This window comes from Echiichthys vipera (genome assembly GCF_963691815.1).
Source record: "Echiichthys vipera genome assembly, chromosome: 17".
NCBI classification, from domain to species: domain Eukaryota; kingdom Metazoa; phylum Chordata; class Actinopteri; order Perciformes; family Trachinidae; genus Echiichthys; species Echiichthys vipera.
Genome location: NC_139842.1, coordinates 23,213,494 through 23,232,085, shown reverse-complemented (window position 1 = coordinate 23,232,085; position 18,592 = coordinate 23,213,494). Strand labels below are relative to the sequence as shown.

Here is an 18,592-nt window from a genome sequence, read left to right as displayed (position 1 = left end):
GTGGCCATAAATTGGTCTGAGATTATCAAACGGGCTGTCACTGCTATTTGCAACATCATTCAGACTGAGTCTGCGTGACTCAGTGCTGTTGCTTAGTTTTCCTCGGAAATTTGTACATGTCTAGATGTTGCTTAAATGATGGAAATATTTCACGTAATGCACAGTGTATTGTAAGGAAGGAAATTGTGCACTACTTTTCATCATAGAGGTTTCTTGATGCTTTTTTTGCGTTTTTCTCCTTTGTCTGCCTTTTTACTGACAACCAAATGATAAGAAGTTTGATTAAAAATGAACGCTCCACAGAATTTTGAAAAGGGCTTCAAATAATCCACATATTTTGAATGACATGACATGACATTTTGCTACTGGGGTAACAATCTAACATTTGAAGTTGTGAATGGAACAACAGCCATGTTTTTGTAGATAAACCCGCTGCTACAGCATGAAGGTCAATTTCTTTCGGTACAACTCATGTCTCCTGAGCACGCTCACACATGCACAAAAGTGGCACTCGCATATTAACTCGGACACACACCAATGCAACACTAGCTCAACACACCTGCACTGTAGCCATAGTCTGTCAGACATGAATGCCCTCGCAGCTGTCTGTGTCACTTAGGCGCTGTGCTAAATGAGTATAGCCGAATGTGCTGGTCACATACAGACACATTGTTGGTCCTTTTTAATTAGAAGCTATCTTTTGAAGCGTTTTAAAATTATATTCAGATTATATTTGCCTGCTGCTCTCCCTGCTGTTAGTTTTGGATTTTCCTTATATTTACCAAGCAGTTCTCTAACATACAGTCCATGTGCCTTCTGAAGTCACAGGAAATTAAAGGAAATGGCACAGAGCTAAATTTAGGAGGGTGATTGCTGTCCATTGTTGACATTTGTATGTGCCACTAACCTGAACAACTCTTTTCTCTCTTTTTGTCAACACCAGGTATTAAATGAAGAGTGTGATCAGAACTGGTACAAGGCAGAGCTAAATGGAAAAGATGGCTTCATTCCCAAGAATTACATAGAGATGAAAGCTCATCCGTAAGTATTACACAGCTGCTCTAATGTCCCTCTTTAATTGTGTGTGTCTTAATTAGGGGTGGGCACATTCTGCCACGTCATGGATTTTGCAATGCTGTCCTTACCGTGAACACACACACACACACACACACACACACACACACACACACACACACACACTCACACACAGGGAGATCTCTTGACGCGTGTGTGCTATGTAAAGCTTGCTAGTACATGCACAGCCTTGTGATAAGAACACAGGCTAACTTATCAGATTTAACATGATCATGTTTTGAGTCAGATTGTGCCCAGAAACAAGTGTTATTCACAGACTATGTGCGTGTGTGAGACCACCTAAAAGTTGTACTCTGTAAGATTTTCGATTTATTTAATTGTCTTTTAAGTTCCTATCTATCACAGAGTGAGTTAAAACAATGGTCATTGACCCCCTAATGAAAGCACTTTTTTATTACAATATCTGTGTCTGTGGCAACATTCCCTCCCTAGATTTAAATAGGCCGCTGTGTTAGTGACGCTGCAGACAGCGATTGGTCTGCTGGCCCAGATCGTCACTATCAGCTATGCTGCGCTTACTTGAAATGGGGAACTTCCAACTTCTGGGTCAGGCTTGCAGTAAGGGCAGAAATGTAAAAGGAACTTGTGTGTGTGGATTTAAGAGGGGCACATATAGGGGACGGACCGGAAGTAGAGTTTAAATTCAATTTTTATTTATAGTGCCAAATCATAACAAAAGTTATCTCAGCTGTGAATGCATGTCAATAAAGAGAGAGAAAAAAGAGGTCCGCACACATCGTAACAGTGAACGTGATAAGATGAAACACTCTCCCCTGCAATTACCTCTTACCGCCAAAGGGGCCGTTAGAAACAACCTATCTGAAATCTTACGGATTACAACTTGTACCTGAGCTCCGCGCCAGATTAGCTCTCTTTATATTGTGCTCGAGGCCTCTTACTCTTAATTGAATATTGACCCCATGACAATTTTTTTTTTTTGCACTAGAGAATGTCATTGTGTTGGTCTTTTTTGGCTGGACCACGCCGATCGTGTGCCAGATGTATAAATAAATGCTGACTGAAAGTCTGTCGCTGAGTGAGTAATGAAGTTACACTATTGGTCGATGGAATTGGAGTTTCTTGACTAGCTTTTGCTCTTCCATAATGAATCAACACAACAGTTTTTTAGATGGTGAGGTCTTTGCCTTCGCGGTCAATCATCTGATCCACTTTCTCAATAGATTTGCGGTTTTAGGGTGTTGAGAGTTTGGTGCTAAAAGAGAAGTGTAGTGAGAGGGTGAGCCATTGATATGCTCACAGCAGACAGCTGTTTGTAGTCTGAGCAGAGAGGAAATTAACAGTAAAGTTATCAGGTGGTAGTAAATGAACAGTGTAGGTTTGTCTATCAATAATGCTGCAGGAAAGTTATCTAGCTCTGTTTTCCATGACAACAACATTTTAGGGTGTGGGCTTGTTCATAATGGTCATGGGATGTAGCCTTGGTCTATTAAACTAAGTCCCATTAATTACACAATAACACTTTAGAGGAGTAATCCAGAAGTACACTTTGTCTCAAACGTAGCTTAACAACATCATATGATATGCTACTTCAGTACATATAGTACAAAATCCAGGAGTTTACATTATTGACACAGCTGACTTTTACTGTAACAGTTAAGCACGACTGTACACTGTCCAGCCATATGCTTCCCAGTGTTTCCCCCAGGTTTACAGTGTTGGTGGGGGGGGGATGACAATGCACAAAGACGCTGCGTTCCCAACGCACTGTAGCGGGTTGCCTGAATGTTCTTTCGTTAGCGTGCCAGTCGGTGTTTAATCAGACAATTTAATGGTTGTGTTCGTATTTAAAGGTCAATCCCCACATGGAGAAATGAATCAGTGTTAAAAGGTGTTACAAATCACCAGACAGAAGGATCACAATTATAAATACAATCATCAGAGCCACAATGCAAACTCAGTTTAAATCAGTGTATTGCACAATGAGCTACGCTCAGCATCAGAAAATGTCTTTGGACTGTTTCTGTTGGACAATTATTTCAAAGTTAAATAAAAAAATAACTTTATAGTTTCAAGCACAACAAATAAAGAATTTCAGTTTGTTTCATTCTGTTTTTAGTTAGGAGTGAATCAACTTCTCAAACAAAGTAATAAAGGATCTCTGATAAGTTTCAGTTTTGTTTTTCCCGTTAGGAGTGGAGCCTCTTCCCGAACAATTAAACAAACGATCTTTGAACAAGTGAATGTCCCAGCAGCGCCCCCCTAATGTAATGGTAGGGGAAACCCTGCTTCCCATGGTCTGCTTCAGTTTTTTACTGCCCGCTTTGTTCTGCTCTTTGTGCCAGTGTAACATCAATACTCAAGTGTTTAGTCTGTATTATGGTTATGGGAATCAATATTTAGCTGTGCTTCATACATCTGTAACACCGAACCTCTCATAATCATTATGATGAAGGCTCTCAAGGGTGTTGCAGCTTGTACACAAAGTTTTCAACACATTCTCACTGTGTGCAATCAATGTTATCTGCAAAATGTTTTGGCATGAGACAATAATATAATTCATGACTCTATTTTCCTGGCTCAAATAATTGCAATTCACAATATTATCCTCAATCATCAGAATACACTTAAAACTCTTAAAACACTCCATTTTCTTAAGAAACAAATGTTTTTGAAAATTTAGAATAAACATATTTTTTGGTGAAAAACTAACAAATGGTAAGGTCCTCCTGTCATAAAGAAGTCATATTATTGTGGTATGCCATAAAAAAAATCATAGCACAGTGGACTGAACAATCCCAGAGAAGAGCAGAATTCAGTGGAAAGGCTGTATGGTTCCACGTACAGAAATTCAGCAGACATGCACAACCTCCATATTTTTAAGTAGAGCGAGACCTCTTCTTGCTCTAGCTCTCCCTCTCCGTCCTGAGTCAATAGCAGGGCTCCACAGTTGCCATGTTGCCATTGGCAGCCTCTTTGAGAAATTGGCAAAAAAAACATGCATCCCAAAATAAATGCATTTGAACTATTTATTACATTAGTGGTATTTGAATATTGCTGTTGTCTGAACTGGAACCAGACAACTGCATGTGACAACGCTGCACAAACATCTGTTTTAGAGACGATGGTGAAAGGAAGTTATTTGACTGTGGGGTGAAAAGTGTGACTAATCCGTCAACATCACAAACAAATGTGACGAAGAACCAGATGAATTTGAACCAAAAACAAAAAAGGACATTTGTACATTTTTTATACATGTAAAGTGACTACGAATGGCAACCTTCTTTTTTTTTTTTTACTTCCTGCAACCAAAAGCTGATGCCTGGTTGCCAGCCCGGTTTTAAAAGTAAGAGTTGAGCCCTGCAATCGAAAGTGTGTGTGTGAAGTCTCTCTCTCTCTCTCTCTCTCTCTCTCTCTCTCTCTCTCTCTCTCTCTCTCTCTCTCTCTCTCTCTCTCTCTCTCTCTCTCTCTCTCTCTCTCTCTCTCTCTCTCTCTCTGTCTCTCTCTCTGTCTCTCTCTCTCTCTCTCTCTGTCTCTCTCTCTCTCTCTCTCTCTCTCTCTCTCTCTCTCTCTCTCTCTCTCTCTGAGACGACCTGTGATTGGCCAAAGTCTCCCTTCATGAGCTAGATTTTCTTAAGCCTGAAACAGAACAAAGAGGAGGTGCAGAGGTCAAGTTTTCTCTCCGAACACTTGAATTAGAATATAATGAAAGATTATTATGGAGTTTTTATCCAACATTGCCAAAAGTGCCTTCCTCCCCCAGGTTTAATTGTACATGTGATGAACACTTTTAATAGACTACATCAAGTGAGAAAAATGGATTTTCTTCACTGACTTGATTTGAACTGTTATTTAATGGGCTGTGGCCAAATTAATGTTACAGATGGAAAAACTGTAATAAACTGCAGTCAGTTCACCGGTCAACTATACTCATAATGTAAATTCAACAGAATAAACGTATTGTGAGTCATTTTTAAAAGCTACTACTGTCTCAGCCCAAAAAATGATATACATACATACATTCATTCACTTTACATATGTATACATTTTATGTTAATGGGGGGGGCTGGAGCCGATCCCAGCTGACATCGGGCGTGAGGCTGGGTCCACCCTGGACAGGACGCCAGTCTATCACAGGACACATAGGGACAAACAGAGACAGACAACCATTCGGGTGATTTAGAGTCATCAATGAACCGAACACCTGCACGTCTTTGGACTGTGGGAGGAAACCGGAGAACCCGGAGAAAACCCACGCAGACACATGTCAATAATAATTGTTAAACTCAGCACTATTATCATCCCTTTTTTTAAAGCCTCTGTGATGTGAAGAATTGTATTAAAATTGTTGGATTTCGCTGGATTGATTTACTTTATGATCAGCAGGCCGCGTGGAGACGATGGAGCATTTATACGTTCGCACATCTCAGCCAGTCTTGTCATGACACTCAGATTTGTTCCAGCAGTTATCACTGTCCCTTCCAATCGTGAGGTAAATGTCACCCCTCAAATTGATCATTACTTTATTATTGCCTTCTCATCAGGGGCTCAGGATTAATTTTCCTGCCTGCCACTCATCGTAACCACATCAGAGAAGGCAGGAAAGGCTGTGCCATTTAGCAGGCCTTGCATGTGCAGGACCTGGCCTTTCTACACCACAGAAGATCTGACCTGGCACTGAAGTGGTGAAGCAGGGCATCATATTCCACAGAAGGGGAACGGTTTGGGAATGTGAACAAACATGTTATTTAAAGTACGGCTGAATCCATTCTTAAAACTGGATTTCAGCACATAATAAGGTCATTGACTGTGTGTGTTCCCCCAGCAACATATGCTTGTCTCTCCTCTGCACTTTATCAGCCTGCTCAAGGTTCATGTCACATGTCCTACAGTCCTTTGCTTTAAAAACAACAAAACAACCTTGCCTTGCTTTCGTGTGTTTTAACGTTGAAGCAGCGTTTGAAAACATCGACCAGAGCCATTATGGGGGGCTGTTAATAAGATCTCAACGCTTCCAGTACCTCAGTGTTTCCCCTACCATTATATTAGGGGGGAGCTGCACCTGATTTCTGTTGGAGAACATTATTTGGACCTTTTTGGACAATTATTTCAAAGACATTTTCTGATGCTGAGCGTAGCTCATTGTGCAATACACTGATTTAAACTGAGTTTGCATTGTGGCTCTGATGATTGTATTTATGATTGTGATCCTTCTGTCTGGTGATTTGTGACACCTTTTAACACTGATTCATTTCTCCATGTGGCGATTGACCTTTAAATACGAACCTAACCATTAAATTGTCTGATTAAACACCGACTGGCACGCTAACAAAAGAACATTCAGGCAACCCGCTACAGTGCGTTGAAAACCATGATTCCTTTAATTTTTTTTTGTCATTGTGCATTTTTAAAAGCCGATAATTCGGTGCGGCTTTTATTGTGAAATAGCCAGCAGATCCCGGAAGAACCACAAATCAGACTGCAGCGATTTTCAGAGGCTGTTTAATGTCTCATGTTGGTGGCCTTGATGGGCTCCATTTTAAAGTGTTACCACATCCTAGGATGTCACCAAAAGTAGTTTTTAATGACATTTTCCTTTACATATAATTTAAGCCAGAGCTGTCTTGGTGCAGCAAAAGAATATGATGCACCACACTGTGTCGCAGTATAGTTCAACCTGTGGGAATTAGATTTGAGTGAAATAGATTTTTCCCTCGTTTCCGGGTAGAATAGAGTGTGACTGTAAATGTTTGATAGAGAAAACTCCCCAGAACAGTAATGGACTAGAAACAGTAGTGACAGTGATAAAGTGGCTGGAGTTTGCCATCGTCTCCCCATTGTGAGTGACAACTGTGTCACCCAAAAGCACCAGGCACCCACAGCCCAACAGACATGCACACACAGCTGTGCTATACAGCACAGCACACAGAATGGCTCTGCGCCAAGTCGGAGTGTGTTCTGTTTGTAAAGTGATCTTTTCCCCACAGCACAACAGTAATACAGCCGCCTAAGGCTACACCCACACTACGACAGTTTCCTTTTAAAATGCATATCTTTTGCAAAGTTTATACCTGGTGTCCAGCGTTTAGAACAAGCCCCCACACCGGTGGGGGTGTGTCCAGTAGTAGTTTGCCAGAGTAGTTTGCACAATAGAGCAGTTTCTTATTGACCCCCATGCTCTAGTCTGTATGTTTAGGTCATATCTCCATGACAACACTTAGGGGGGTGAATATTTTTGTGACGGTCTAGTTTTTATTTTATTGGAGCTTAAAGTGTATGAATAATTAGGGGAGCGGTCTCCTGAGTGACAGCTAGCCTCTGGTCCTCACTTCTCCATGGAGGCTAGTTGTCAGGATTAGCATCATTAGCAGGCTAACTCCATCATCTCGACCCGGACTGTGGTCATTTGTGTGGTGGTGTTACTATAAGTGACAAGATTGTTTGCTCTTCTATCGACTGTACCAACAGATTGTTTTAGGGACACGACATGTTAGCTCTGTTTTGTTAATTGAATAGCCGCACTTGCACCATGACTTGAATACAGCCTACTGACATACACTAGATGCTAATCTGGAGCAGCGGGAGGATATTACAAACCCAGTGGTTTTGTTTTACAGCAGTGTGGACGGGCAGAAACAGAGACCTGCTCAAAGCCCCTAAATATCTGCTCAGATTTCACCTCGTTCCACTCACCGGTAGCTCCGAAAACAGGAAAGAGCTGCATTGTATCAGATGTAGGGCACGTGTCCTCCCTCCATGCCGCCAGTTCACGGAGCTTCTCACTGCCATCCGCCATTGTCAGGTTGGATTTCATGGTGGGAGCGATACCAGAGTATTGAAAAATCTGTGTGGATGGAGATTTTTTTGATTTTAAGAAGAAATTGTAGTATTGTGGATGTAGCCTAAGAAATTAGCGTGCCCCCCCCTTCCCACCCACTCCCTAACAGGGGTAGAGTTGTGGGCGTGTATGCGGCTGATAATAATAGCCAGTCATTCTCCTCCTGCCGTTTCCTTGACTCCATTAATTGCTCTGCTATCACTTTTATCAAACAGGGAAAGTGACTGGGTTTGCATGCTTGCTTTGCTGCCAGGGACCGATATGAAGTGGTTCAAGAGTTGCCCATTTCATTATTGATTTTCACCTATGTGTAAAGGAGCCAAGATGTCATCTTTTGGCTGACTGTACTTTTTAATTATTTACACAAGTAAAGAGCTTTCACTGGCTTTGACTCCCATTTGTCTCCCCCTCTCTCTATGCATCTTAATCACTCCCACTACCATCTCTCCGTCAGAGTTTTCTCACAGTTATGAATTAGCAGCAGATATGTCACCTCAAAGTGTTTCAAAACTTTCAACTTTAAATCTCAAATTGAGCGTTATCTTTACTGCTTTTGATTTAGAGACTTTGAAACACAGATGCTCGCTAGCACAAATTAGAATTTGTGTGTTGGCGTTCCCACTATTATTAAATAATGACTAATCTACTTCCTGGTATTTGGTGGGACAGTGCCATTCCATTGGACTGGCCCATGCTTGTGTTACGTTTTCCTTACTTCCTGGTGTGAACATACCATATTGTTTCTCTTGTTGGGGAAGAGGGGTCTCCCCTCGTATGTTTCAAAGAGCACTCCGAGCAGAAGCTGAATTATAACTGGTGTATAATTTAGCTCATTGTCGTCACCAGGCAGCTTGGCGGATCAGTGGTGGGCACTGTCTCCACACTAAAGTCTCCTCAGGTCAAACCTGTCAACCAGCAAAAGGTGTGATGTTGGCACCTTCTCACTATTCAGTTTCCTTCCTCAGGTCACAGACTTGAAGTTAATCTGAACTGAAACTATTGCTGGTGTGAGGGAATCTGTATGTTAGCCCTGTGATAGACCGACAAAGTGGAAGGTTTTCCTCAGCACAATAAGCATCAATAAAGAAAAATGGACAACGCAATGACTCAGATGTTGTGCATTCGTAATATTCAAAAAGTGATTTTTTTCAGTCAACCCATGAACTACGGGGTCTCCTTAGCTGAAGCTTACTTGTACCTGTCTCCTTCCTCCTCCAGATGGTTCTTCGGGAAGATCCCCCGGGCCAAAGCAGAGGAGATGCTAAACAAACAGAGGCACGACGGGGCCTTCCTCATCAGAGAGAGTGAGAGTGCACCGGGAGACTTCTCCCTCTCTGTGAAGTAAGTAGCTCAGCACCAGCGTACAGGAAGAACACAGGTCACACTTGCAGCGTTTTCTATAAATGCAATTGAACATTATCCTCACATCGATGAACAGTTTCCTTACAAGTGATCAGCTTCGTATGTTTCCAAACTTGGTATGTTTGAGTCATCAGCGCAGCCTCTTCCTTACTCTTGTGAAGGCTCAGTGCTGCCCTCTGCTGACCAGAGTTAGCAGATGTCATTTGTGTTGTGTGTTGGACATCAGCCCTAGGAGTACTTCCAGTTTTAGCTGACACATGCAGAGCTCATTTCCTCTTATGTGTCTTTATCTGTTCTGATCTTCCCAGAAGACACATCAGTTCACAGCAGGTCACATGTAAAGTTGACGCTAAGATATGAATCTAAATTACTGTCTGGACTGTCCCGATTCCACTTGGTCACGCCACTAACAGACTGACATTCAATAGTATCTTCATTTGACTAATAGTTACCAGGCTGTCACAGTCAGATGGAATGCATTTGATAAGTAAGATCCATGTCCGACTGTTCCTCCACCTTCCATTTAAATCTGTGCTTTGCCTTCAATATCCCCTCCCCTTATAGTTTTCCTCTCTGTGCCCTCACGCAGGTTTGGAAATGACGTCCAGCACTTCAAGGTTCTTCGTGATGGGGCCGGAAAGTATTTCCTATGGGTGGTGAAGTTTAACTCCCTCAACGAGCTGGTGGACTACCATCGCTCCACCTCGGTCTCTCGCAATCAACAAATCTTCCTGCGAGACATAGAGCAGGTCCCCCAGGTAAGAATTGACACCCCTAAGAGTGAGCAAAGGTTGTTTTTTTTACATATTGATGTGTTATAACCTACTTAGAGGTGAACAGAATTGGGTGAACCGCTCAAACTTACTGGAACCATACGTGCTCCTATAAATATTTGGCCCTCCCTCTAATCTAGATCACTTGTGGGGAAGTTCTTAGCAGAAAGAGAATGTTGGTTGTCAGCTTAACCACATGTGAACAACTGTTGCAGTGCAAGCATTTGAACGGTTCTCTCTTTTATTACTCAGAGTGAAGCTTGTTACTATGATTTGGATGGCGTAAAGTAATAAAGTTTAATTATTGCCGGGATGCAGCAGAATGAAAACGCATCGGCCTGCTCACCGGCTTTAAACACCTTTCACACATCAATATGTATTTTTCAAATGTTGATTTCGTCATTAGTACTTTCACACATTATGCAGTGATAAAGTGATGTCATTATTTGACAGAAAGAGGTCTATTTTTCTGAGCTTTGACACCACAAACAAAGGCATGAGGATTCTAAAACGACAACACAGAGGCTCAGTAGTCCCTACCAACTTGACTCCTTCAACCTAAACAACAGCAGTGCATACCAGATCCACTCTTCCCATCTTTCACAATAAAAGCCCTGGACTGCTTAACTGTTTACCTGTCGCTATGCAAATTCACGGGCGAGCCTCCAGTGTGTAAAGTTGTATGTGTTAAAAAAAAAAAAAGACGGAAAAACTTAAAGCTGGCTAGTTTCAGTAATCACAACTAATGTATGAATGCTCTGAATGATCGTTCAGTGTGCAGTAAAATAACACTGTCACTGATGCAAAGTTGGTTGGTTGACTCTTGGTCCAGTTCTCCTCAATAGTACAAGACATGTTATAGATTCCTTAGTTCAAATTCAATTACATTTAATTTTGAAAGCATGAATAATATATAACTTTAAGAGATATTTAATTTTTGATTTTTTGCATAGGCAAAAAAATATTGGCTGAGGTATTATGGGGATTATATATTGTGCTGAGAATCCATTTGAAAATACAAAATTGATTGAACACTCCGGCTGGAATGATACTGTCACGATGTTACGGTTGATTGCAATTTTTTTTCTTTCATGGTTTTCTGCCAAAAGAAGAATAGTGCTCTAGGATTGAACTGTAGGTAGAGACGGCCACGATGAGGAATAGCTAAAGAGCTTGGGGCTAGTATTGTGTGTAACCTATGAAAAACAGATATAATAAACTATAAACTTCTCTGTGAGAATCATGAACATTCCATTTCAAATTTGGGATTGCGTGAGTCTGAACTTCGGTAGGCAACGGAAGTTAACTTCGATGAAGCTGGCAGGTCTGAGGGACTGCTGCAGGGCAAAGAAGAGAGGAACTGTGACTAAAACCACAGACAATACAGAGATGCAAAGAAATGACAGGTTAGGGTCAGAGGGAAAGAGAGAGAGAGTAAATATTTCTGTGGTAGTTAGCAGGATGCTATTGTTGAATCACGTAGTTTGAGTTTTTTCAACCACTGAAAACTGTTTGGTTTTCTTGCGATTTTTGAAATATTGCTGCAGCGACACTTTAGGAGTCAAAAGCCAAACTTTAGGATTCAAAAGCCAAACTTTAGGAGTCAAAAGCCAAACTTTAGGAGTCGAAAGCCAAACTTTAGGAGTCGAAAGCCAAACTTTAGGAGTCGAAAGCCAAACTTTAGGAGTCGAAAGCCAAACTTTAGGAGTCAAAAGCCAAACTTTAGGAGTCGAAAGCCAAACTTTAGGAGTCGAAAGCCAAACTTTAGGAGTCAAAAGCCAAACTTTAGGAGTCGAAAGCCAAACTTTAGGAGTCGAAAGCCAAACTTTAGGAGTCGAAAGCCAAACTTTAGGAGTCGAAAGCCAAACTTTAGGAGTCAAAAGCCAAACTTTAGGAGTCGAAAGCCAAACTTTAGGAGTCGAAAGCCAAACTTTAGGAGTCGAAAGCCAAACTTTAGGAGTCGAAAGCCAAACTTTAGGAGTCGAAAGCCAAACTTTAGGAGTCGAAAGCCAAACTTTAGGAGTCAAAAGCGACACTTTAGGAGTCAAAAGCGACACTTTAGGAGTCAAAAGCGACACTTTAGGAGTCAAAAGAGAAACTTTAGGAGTCAAAAGCAAACTCTAGCAGTCAAAAGCCAAACTTTAGGAGTCAAAAGCCAAACTTTAGGAGTCAAAAGCAAACTTTAGGAGTCAAAAGCCAAACTTTAGGGGTCAAAAGCCAAACTTTAGGAGTCAAAAGCCAAACTTTAGGAGTCAAAAGCAAACTTTAGGAGTCAAAGCCAAACTTTAGGAGTCAAAAGCAAACTTTAGGAGTCAAAAGCAAACTTTAGGAGTCAAAAGCAAACTTTAGGAGTCAAAAGCAAACTTTAGGAGTCAAAAGCCAAACTTTAGGAGTCAAAAGCGACACTTTAGGAGTCAAAAGCCAAACTTTAGGAGTCAAAAGCCAAACTTTAGGGGTCAAAAGCCAAACTTTAGGAGTCAAAAGCGACACTTTAGGAGTCAAAAGCGACACTTTAGGAGTCAAAAGCCAAACTTTTGGAGTCAAAAGCCAAACTTTTGGATTCAAAGCCAATTTTTTGGATTCAAAAGCAAAACTTTAGGAGTCAAAAGCAAAACTTTAGGAGTCAAAAGCAAAACTTTAGCAGTCACAGTAACACATTTGTAATCAGAAATGTGTTATTTGCAATAAAACATTTTTGATTGCAGTGTTAGTTTTGCTCTTGGATCTGGTGTCTTTGATTTTATAATAAAGAAACAAAAGTAACCCTTGTTGGAGAGTGTCCTGGTGAACACTGGATATTGAGAATATTGCCTAGGGTTCCTTCAACCAAGGTCACCATTTACTTAGTTTGTCAGTATTGTAATTCTGTCATCATATCGCCACCTTGCTAACTTGTCTTGCCATCTCTCTTTCCCTCTTTTGACTGCACAGCATCCCACATATGTGCAGGCGCTCTTTGACTTCGACCCGCAGGAGGAAGGGGAGCTGGGCTTCCGACGCGGAGACTTCATCCAAGTCCTGGACAACTCTGACCCCAACTGGTGGAAAGGAGGCTGCCACGGTCAAACGGGCATGTTCCCCCGCAACTACGTCACACCTGTCAATCGGAACATGTAAACAGTCAGACCATGTAAACAACAACAACAACAACCACAACAGCAACCATCACCACCACCACAACCACCACCATCATCATCATCGTTCTTGATCTCATCAGCCCCCATCCAACCCTCAACCACCCCTCCACCCTTCTTCGCCATCCCACGATAACCGGAGCAGACAGGAAGAATGCAAACAACTGAAAGAGAGAGAGATAAAACAGGAGTAGTGCTGTCGTAGGCATCGCTGTGCGGGTGGCAGCTGAGCGAAAATCAACTTTTACTTGCGCTGAGAATGTTCGCCTCCCCAGCGAATGCCTCGGCGAGGATCGAACTGTCTTTTGAGGGAAATCTAAATCCAGAGAAACTAAAGAGTAGTGCACCAACCGTGAAGATAACCAAATGATTCTAGCGCTCCCACAGCTGCTTCTGTCTTCTCCTTAACTTCTTAACATTCTGCCTTTCTTTTGTGTTTTTTTTTCTTTGCCGCATGTTGTTTTAATCACCTAAATGAAATGCCTACCGATTAATCCTAACTCTTGTTTTAAAAAAAAAAAGATTAAAAATATAAAAAAGAAGAAATGGTTTTAAAAATGTACAAAAAGAAGAGAGAAAAAAAAATGCAATCTACAGTACAGCAAGTTTCCATGTCTAAGATCATTGGCACGTGAGCATTGTACATCAGCCTTTGGCTGTATAAATAAATCAAGTATAGAGAGAATCCATTTTTTAAGAATATATATATTATATATTTGTATGTGTTTGTCTGTTTTACCTCTCATCACAAATTGTATTTTTTTCCATTTGTAAATTATGTTCAATCTTTTGTTAGTCTGGATTAGACCTAGTAGCTCTAGGATGTGTTGAATTGTCAGTCTTTTTTTTCTGAATCTATCTGAGGGCTCTCAGATAATCCAGCCTGATATTTAAGGGGTCATAAATTCCATCTGAAAAGATTTCTCTTGTCTATAATGCAAAGAAGTAGAGTTAGATCTCTTGGGGAGAAACTAATCCTGTCAGGAAGCTAACGTTGACCAGCAAGTAGAGCCATGAATGCTGCAAGAGCTGTTGTATTACAAAGCCCTCTATAAAGGTCAGCCACCTTTTTTCAAAGCCAATGTATTTATTGCAGCCATTTTACTTGGGCAGTGAATGTAGCTGACTGAGTCCACAGACATTAACATGAGGGAAGCAAGGTCGGAGAACTGAACTACATAAACCACGCAAGGGATTTTAAACGACACGCTGAAACAGCGATGTTGACGGTATTCATTGGAGAGGGTGGTGTATGAGGATATATACAGGTAGTTCACATGCATATTCACAAACATTCATTACATGCATGCATACGCAGACGCTCTCCTCCTTGTTATACCTGCACGTAGCAAAGAGGCTGAGTTTGGATAATCACATTGTGTAATCACCACCAGTGCAGATCCGCAGCTGGCACAGATTTAACAGTTCAGAAAAAACTGAGAGATTGTCTTTTATGCTAAAAGTTGAGAGATCAGCTTAAACGATGTAAAAGTTATTGTTTTGTTATTTTTCTTTTGTCCAATGTGGCGTGTGGTCAAGCACTTTTTTTGTCAGACGTTTTGATTTCTGGTCCAGTGTGTTTACTGTGTTTGTGTTTTCTTGTTCTCTCTGGATAGTGCCTTTCTCTCTGGTGTTTCAGTGTCTCCGACCTGCTACTTTGAGCCCCCCCCCCCCCCCCCCCTCCCTCCCCTATACGGGGCCTGCCAGTCCTGCAGTGAGAAACAGTGTACATAATCCAACCTGCCCCATCCAACAATGCCCCCTTCCGCCCGCTCCTCCTCCTCCTACATCAACCCGCCTTCACCTTTATCCTCACCAACATGGAACTCTTCTTATTTAAGTGTCTCTCGCCTTGTCTTACCTAATGATACTGTTTTGTTTTTGCTCTTTTTTTTATTTGCATTTGTTTTTTTGTTTTTTCAATTAATAAAATGCAATTATTAAAAAAATGAGAACCATTTTTTTGTGGTTGATATTTTAGTTGAGCCGTACCTCATTGAGCCTGGAGGGAACTGACTCGTCATGCCACAATGTCTGCAACTAATAGTTATTTTCATTGTTGATTAGTCTGTTGATCATTTTCTCAATTAAGGGTCCCATATCATGCTCATTTTCAGGTTCATACTTGTATTTTAGGTCTCTACTAGAACATGTTTAAATGCTTTAACGTTCAAAAAACACCTGCATTCCCCCTCTGTCTGAAACACTCAGTTTAAGTGTCGGCCCTTTAAGACCCCTCTCCTGAAGAAGCCCAGTGTGCTCCGATTGGTCAGCATTTCAGCATCTGCGCTCTCGGAGTCTGCACAGTTATTGCAGCTAAGAAATTACTGTAACAGCAGTCTACTAACTAACTAACTGCACCGTCTACATATATGTGTATGTATGTATATATATATATATATATATATATATATATATATATATATATATATATATACAAATCTGTTATTTTTTCCACAATAGTGCGGAATTCCGCTGCAAATAGCCTTATGTAGACCCTAACAATACCCCCTAATTCTGACCCTAACCCTAACTTCTAACCCTAACCAAATGCTGAATTAAATCAGCATAGGCAGAGGCTTATGACCCCAGTGAGTGAGAGCAATGCTGCATTTTATTGCTTATGGATTCAGCTTTTCATTTACATGAGGAAAGTTGGTTATTTCTTCTTTCAAATCCGGGGAGTGCACAGAGCCGGACTGAAGTCAAGCCCATTTGCCCTCTTTGGCGGAGCTGCCCCTCTGGAGGAAAAAAAAATAAAACATTGTATTTAAAGATTTTTTTTGGGGCAGTTTTTTCAAGCCTTTTATTAGATAGGACAGATAGGAAATGGGGTGAGAGAGAGAGGGGGGAGACATGCAGCAAAGGGCGGCAGATCAGAGTTGAACCCGCAGCCGCTGCTTCAAGGACCTTCAGCCTCTTTACATGGAGCAGAACATTTTATTTTTGCTGTGTGCAGTGACAGAGTAGAAGCTGCCACCACTAAAAAATGTTACCGCAGTTTTGAAAAATATTCAAATATGAAGATTTATGGCCGGTTTAGAATTTACAAGAGCGAAACAAGTGAAGGCATCATGTGATGACCCAGATTAGAACCACACTACCCTTTAAAAATGTTTCATAGTTTATCTTTAACATTGCCAAGGAGGTGATATTACTGTTGCTTTTGTCTTTAATTTGACCTTTTTCCACAGTATTAGATTCAGTGATGCGTCCCCCCACTCCGTAGGCATGGTGTCTACACGTGTCGGTGCAGTATGATAATGAGCTTGCAGACTTGAAACTTGCTTGAGTAATACATAACAGTGAATATCAGGCGAGCGTTGATTTTCAGCAGAATTGTTGCCTGTTGAAAGCACAGGTTGTTTTTCATCTGTGGAGGATGGTGGCTCTGTATGTGGAAACAACAGAAGAAAACAGAATTTAACAGAGCTGTGTTCTTTAAGTGTGCTTTAGTTATCATAGCTTTTCCACCAGAACCTGAACCAGAACACCCCAACAGTGAGAATGACACTCAAAACAGTACAGACTGCTTTTTGAATATCAAAAACCCATTTAATCAGTGGGTCACACATGCACCCAGTCATATAAGGGATTAGTCCCTTTGACATGCCGTAAGCTTAGATGATCCTGCCTATCCAATCACAGTGTAATGATCTGGCCTGTGTTATGCTGCTGTTGCATTAACTCATCTATATATAGGTCTGATCTGAAAATGCACAGAATTAGTATCTTCACTCGACAACCAAAGACACCAGAGCAGTGACAGTGAGTCAGCCAGCCCGTGGGTTTAGCGAAACGCCAACTCAACGCATGAGGCCACATTTCATTATGAAACTGATCCAAAGTCTCTGTCTCTCGAGGTGCAGATGATCTGCATGTGTCAGTTGATCTGAGGAAGCAGTGAAGCGGAAGCTGATGATTTCATTTCTTGAAGAGAAGCCCAGGGTGCTCTGCGTGCAGCACGCTGCTGCGGCCCTGTGAGATCTTTAACATCACGTTAGCCACGGTCTGCTGCACTGTCTGCTCCACATTTGGACTTTCAGCACTCGGAGGACCACTTTCGCTCTTCTCTCCAATCTGGCTCCTCTCTGCTTTCATTTTTGTCACAGAATGCCTTGAGCAGACACAGTGTTGCTGTCCTCTTTCGAGCCCTCTCATCTGGAATGCATTTTAGTTATGAAAGATATCAGGCTGCTCCAGTGCTTCTATTCATCTTAATGAGATTTACCAATAGTGTAACCCAGTGAGAGGTTGGCTATCATTGGTCTCTGTTGACCACTGGTGCCATTGGCAGTTATTAAAATCAAATTAATTGTTTTTTAATGTGTACTTATAAACGAATATTAAAGAAAAACTTAAAATAATAAGTCTCAGAATTGAGAGAAGCTGAGAAGCTCAAACTACTGGAGTCGATCCCAGCTGACATCGGGCGTGAGGCGGGGTCCACCCTGGACAGGACTCCAGTCTATCACAGGACACATAGAGACAAACAGAGACAGACAACCATTCACACAGATAATCACAGAGATGCAAAACGACCACAAAGAGACAGGAAACGACCACAAAGAGGCACAAGATAACTACAAAGACACAAAACAGCCACAAAGAGACACAGGATAACTACACAGAGATGCACATGATAACTACAAAGACTCAAAACTGCCACAAAGAGGCACTAAACAACCACAAAGAGGCACAAAACAACCACAAAGAGGCACAAGATAACTACACAGAGATGCATAAGATAACTATAAAGACACAAAACAGCCACAAAGAGGCACACGATAACTACAAAGACACAAAACAGCCACAAAGAGGCACAAAACAACCACAAAGAGGCACAAGATAACTACACAGAGATGCATAAGATAACTATAAAGACACAAAACAGCCACAAAGAGGCACACGATAACTACAAAGACACAAAACAGCCACAAAGAGGCACAAGATAACTACACAGAGATGCACAATTATCACAAAGAGACTCATGACTACAAAAACTCACACAACCACAAAGTGGAACAAAAAAAATTACAAGGAGATGCATGCTGACTACAAACAGATGAAAAACAACTATGAAGATGTGCACAACAGTCACAAGAGACACATTTGTTGCTTTGCGTTCCTTTGACTACGCATGTCTTGCTCCGATGTAGGAGGGCCTGTTGTAAGTGATGTCACCTGGGTGGGCAGCAGTCCACCACTAAGGTGACGTTTAACCTTCACTCCCTCCGCCAATCGGAGTGTCGCTGTGTAGGTGTCTGATATGCGATCTATATCTAAAGCCTATGCCACTAATCTGCCATGCAAAGGTCAATGCGTTCCACTGCAGTCCCCACTGGCGAACACAGGTAGGTGAGACACACTCCTGCCCCGTGCCAACCTGTGTGGCTGTGTAGTGGGTGTGTTCAGGGTCACATTAGGTGGAA

The 18,592-nt window shown here is 41.6% G+C and overlaps 1 protein-coding gene across 1 annotated transcript in view; it reads left to right on the top strand.

The window, feature by feature from the left end:
- The window catches only part of grb2b (growth factor receptor-bound protein 2b), a 41,096-nt gene extending 25,995 nt beyond the window's left edge, over positions 1-15,101 (top strand). Inside the window, exons 3-6 of the mRNA XM_083930848.1 lie at positions 944-1,041; positions 9,110-9,232; positions 9,843-10,011; positions 12,958-15,101. Coding sequence (XP_083786974.1) covers positions 944-1,041; positions 9,110-9,232; positions 9,843-10,011; positions 12,958-13,143 — 576 coding nt within the window. The 3' untranslated portion in view covers positions 13,144-15,101. The remainder of the gene's footprint in view (positions 1-943; positions 1,042-9,109; positions 9,233-9,842; positions 10,012-12,957) is intronic.
- The last annotated feature ends 3,491 nt before the right edge of the window (positions 15,102-18,592 follow it).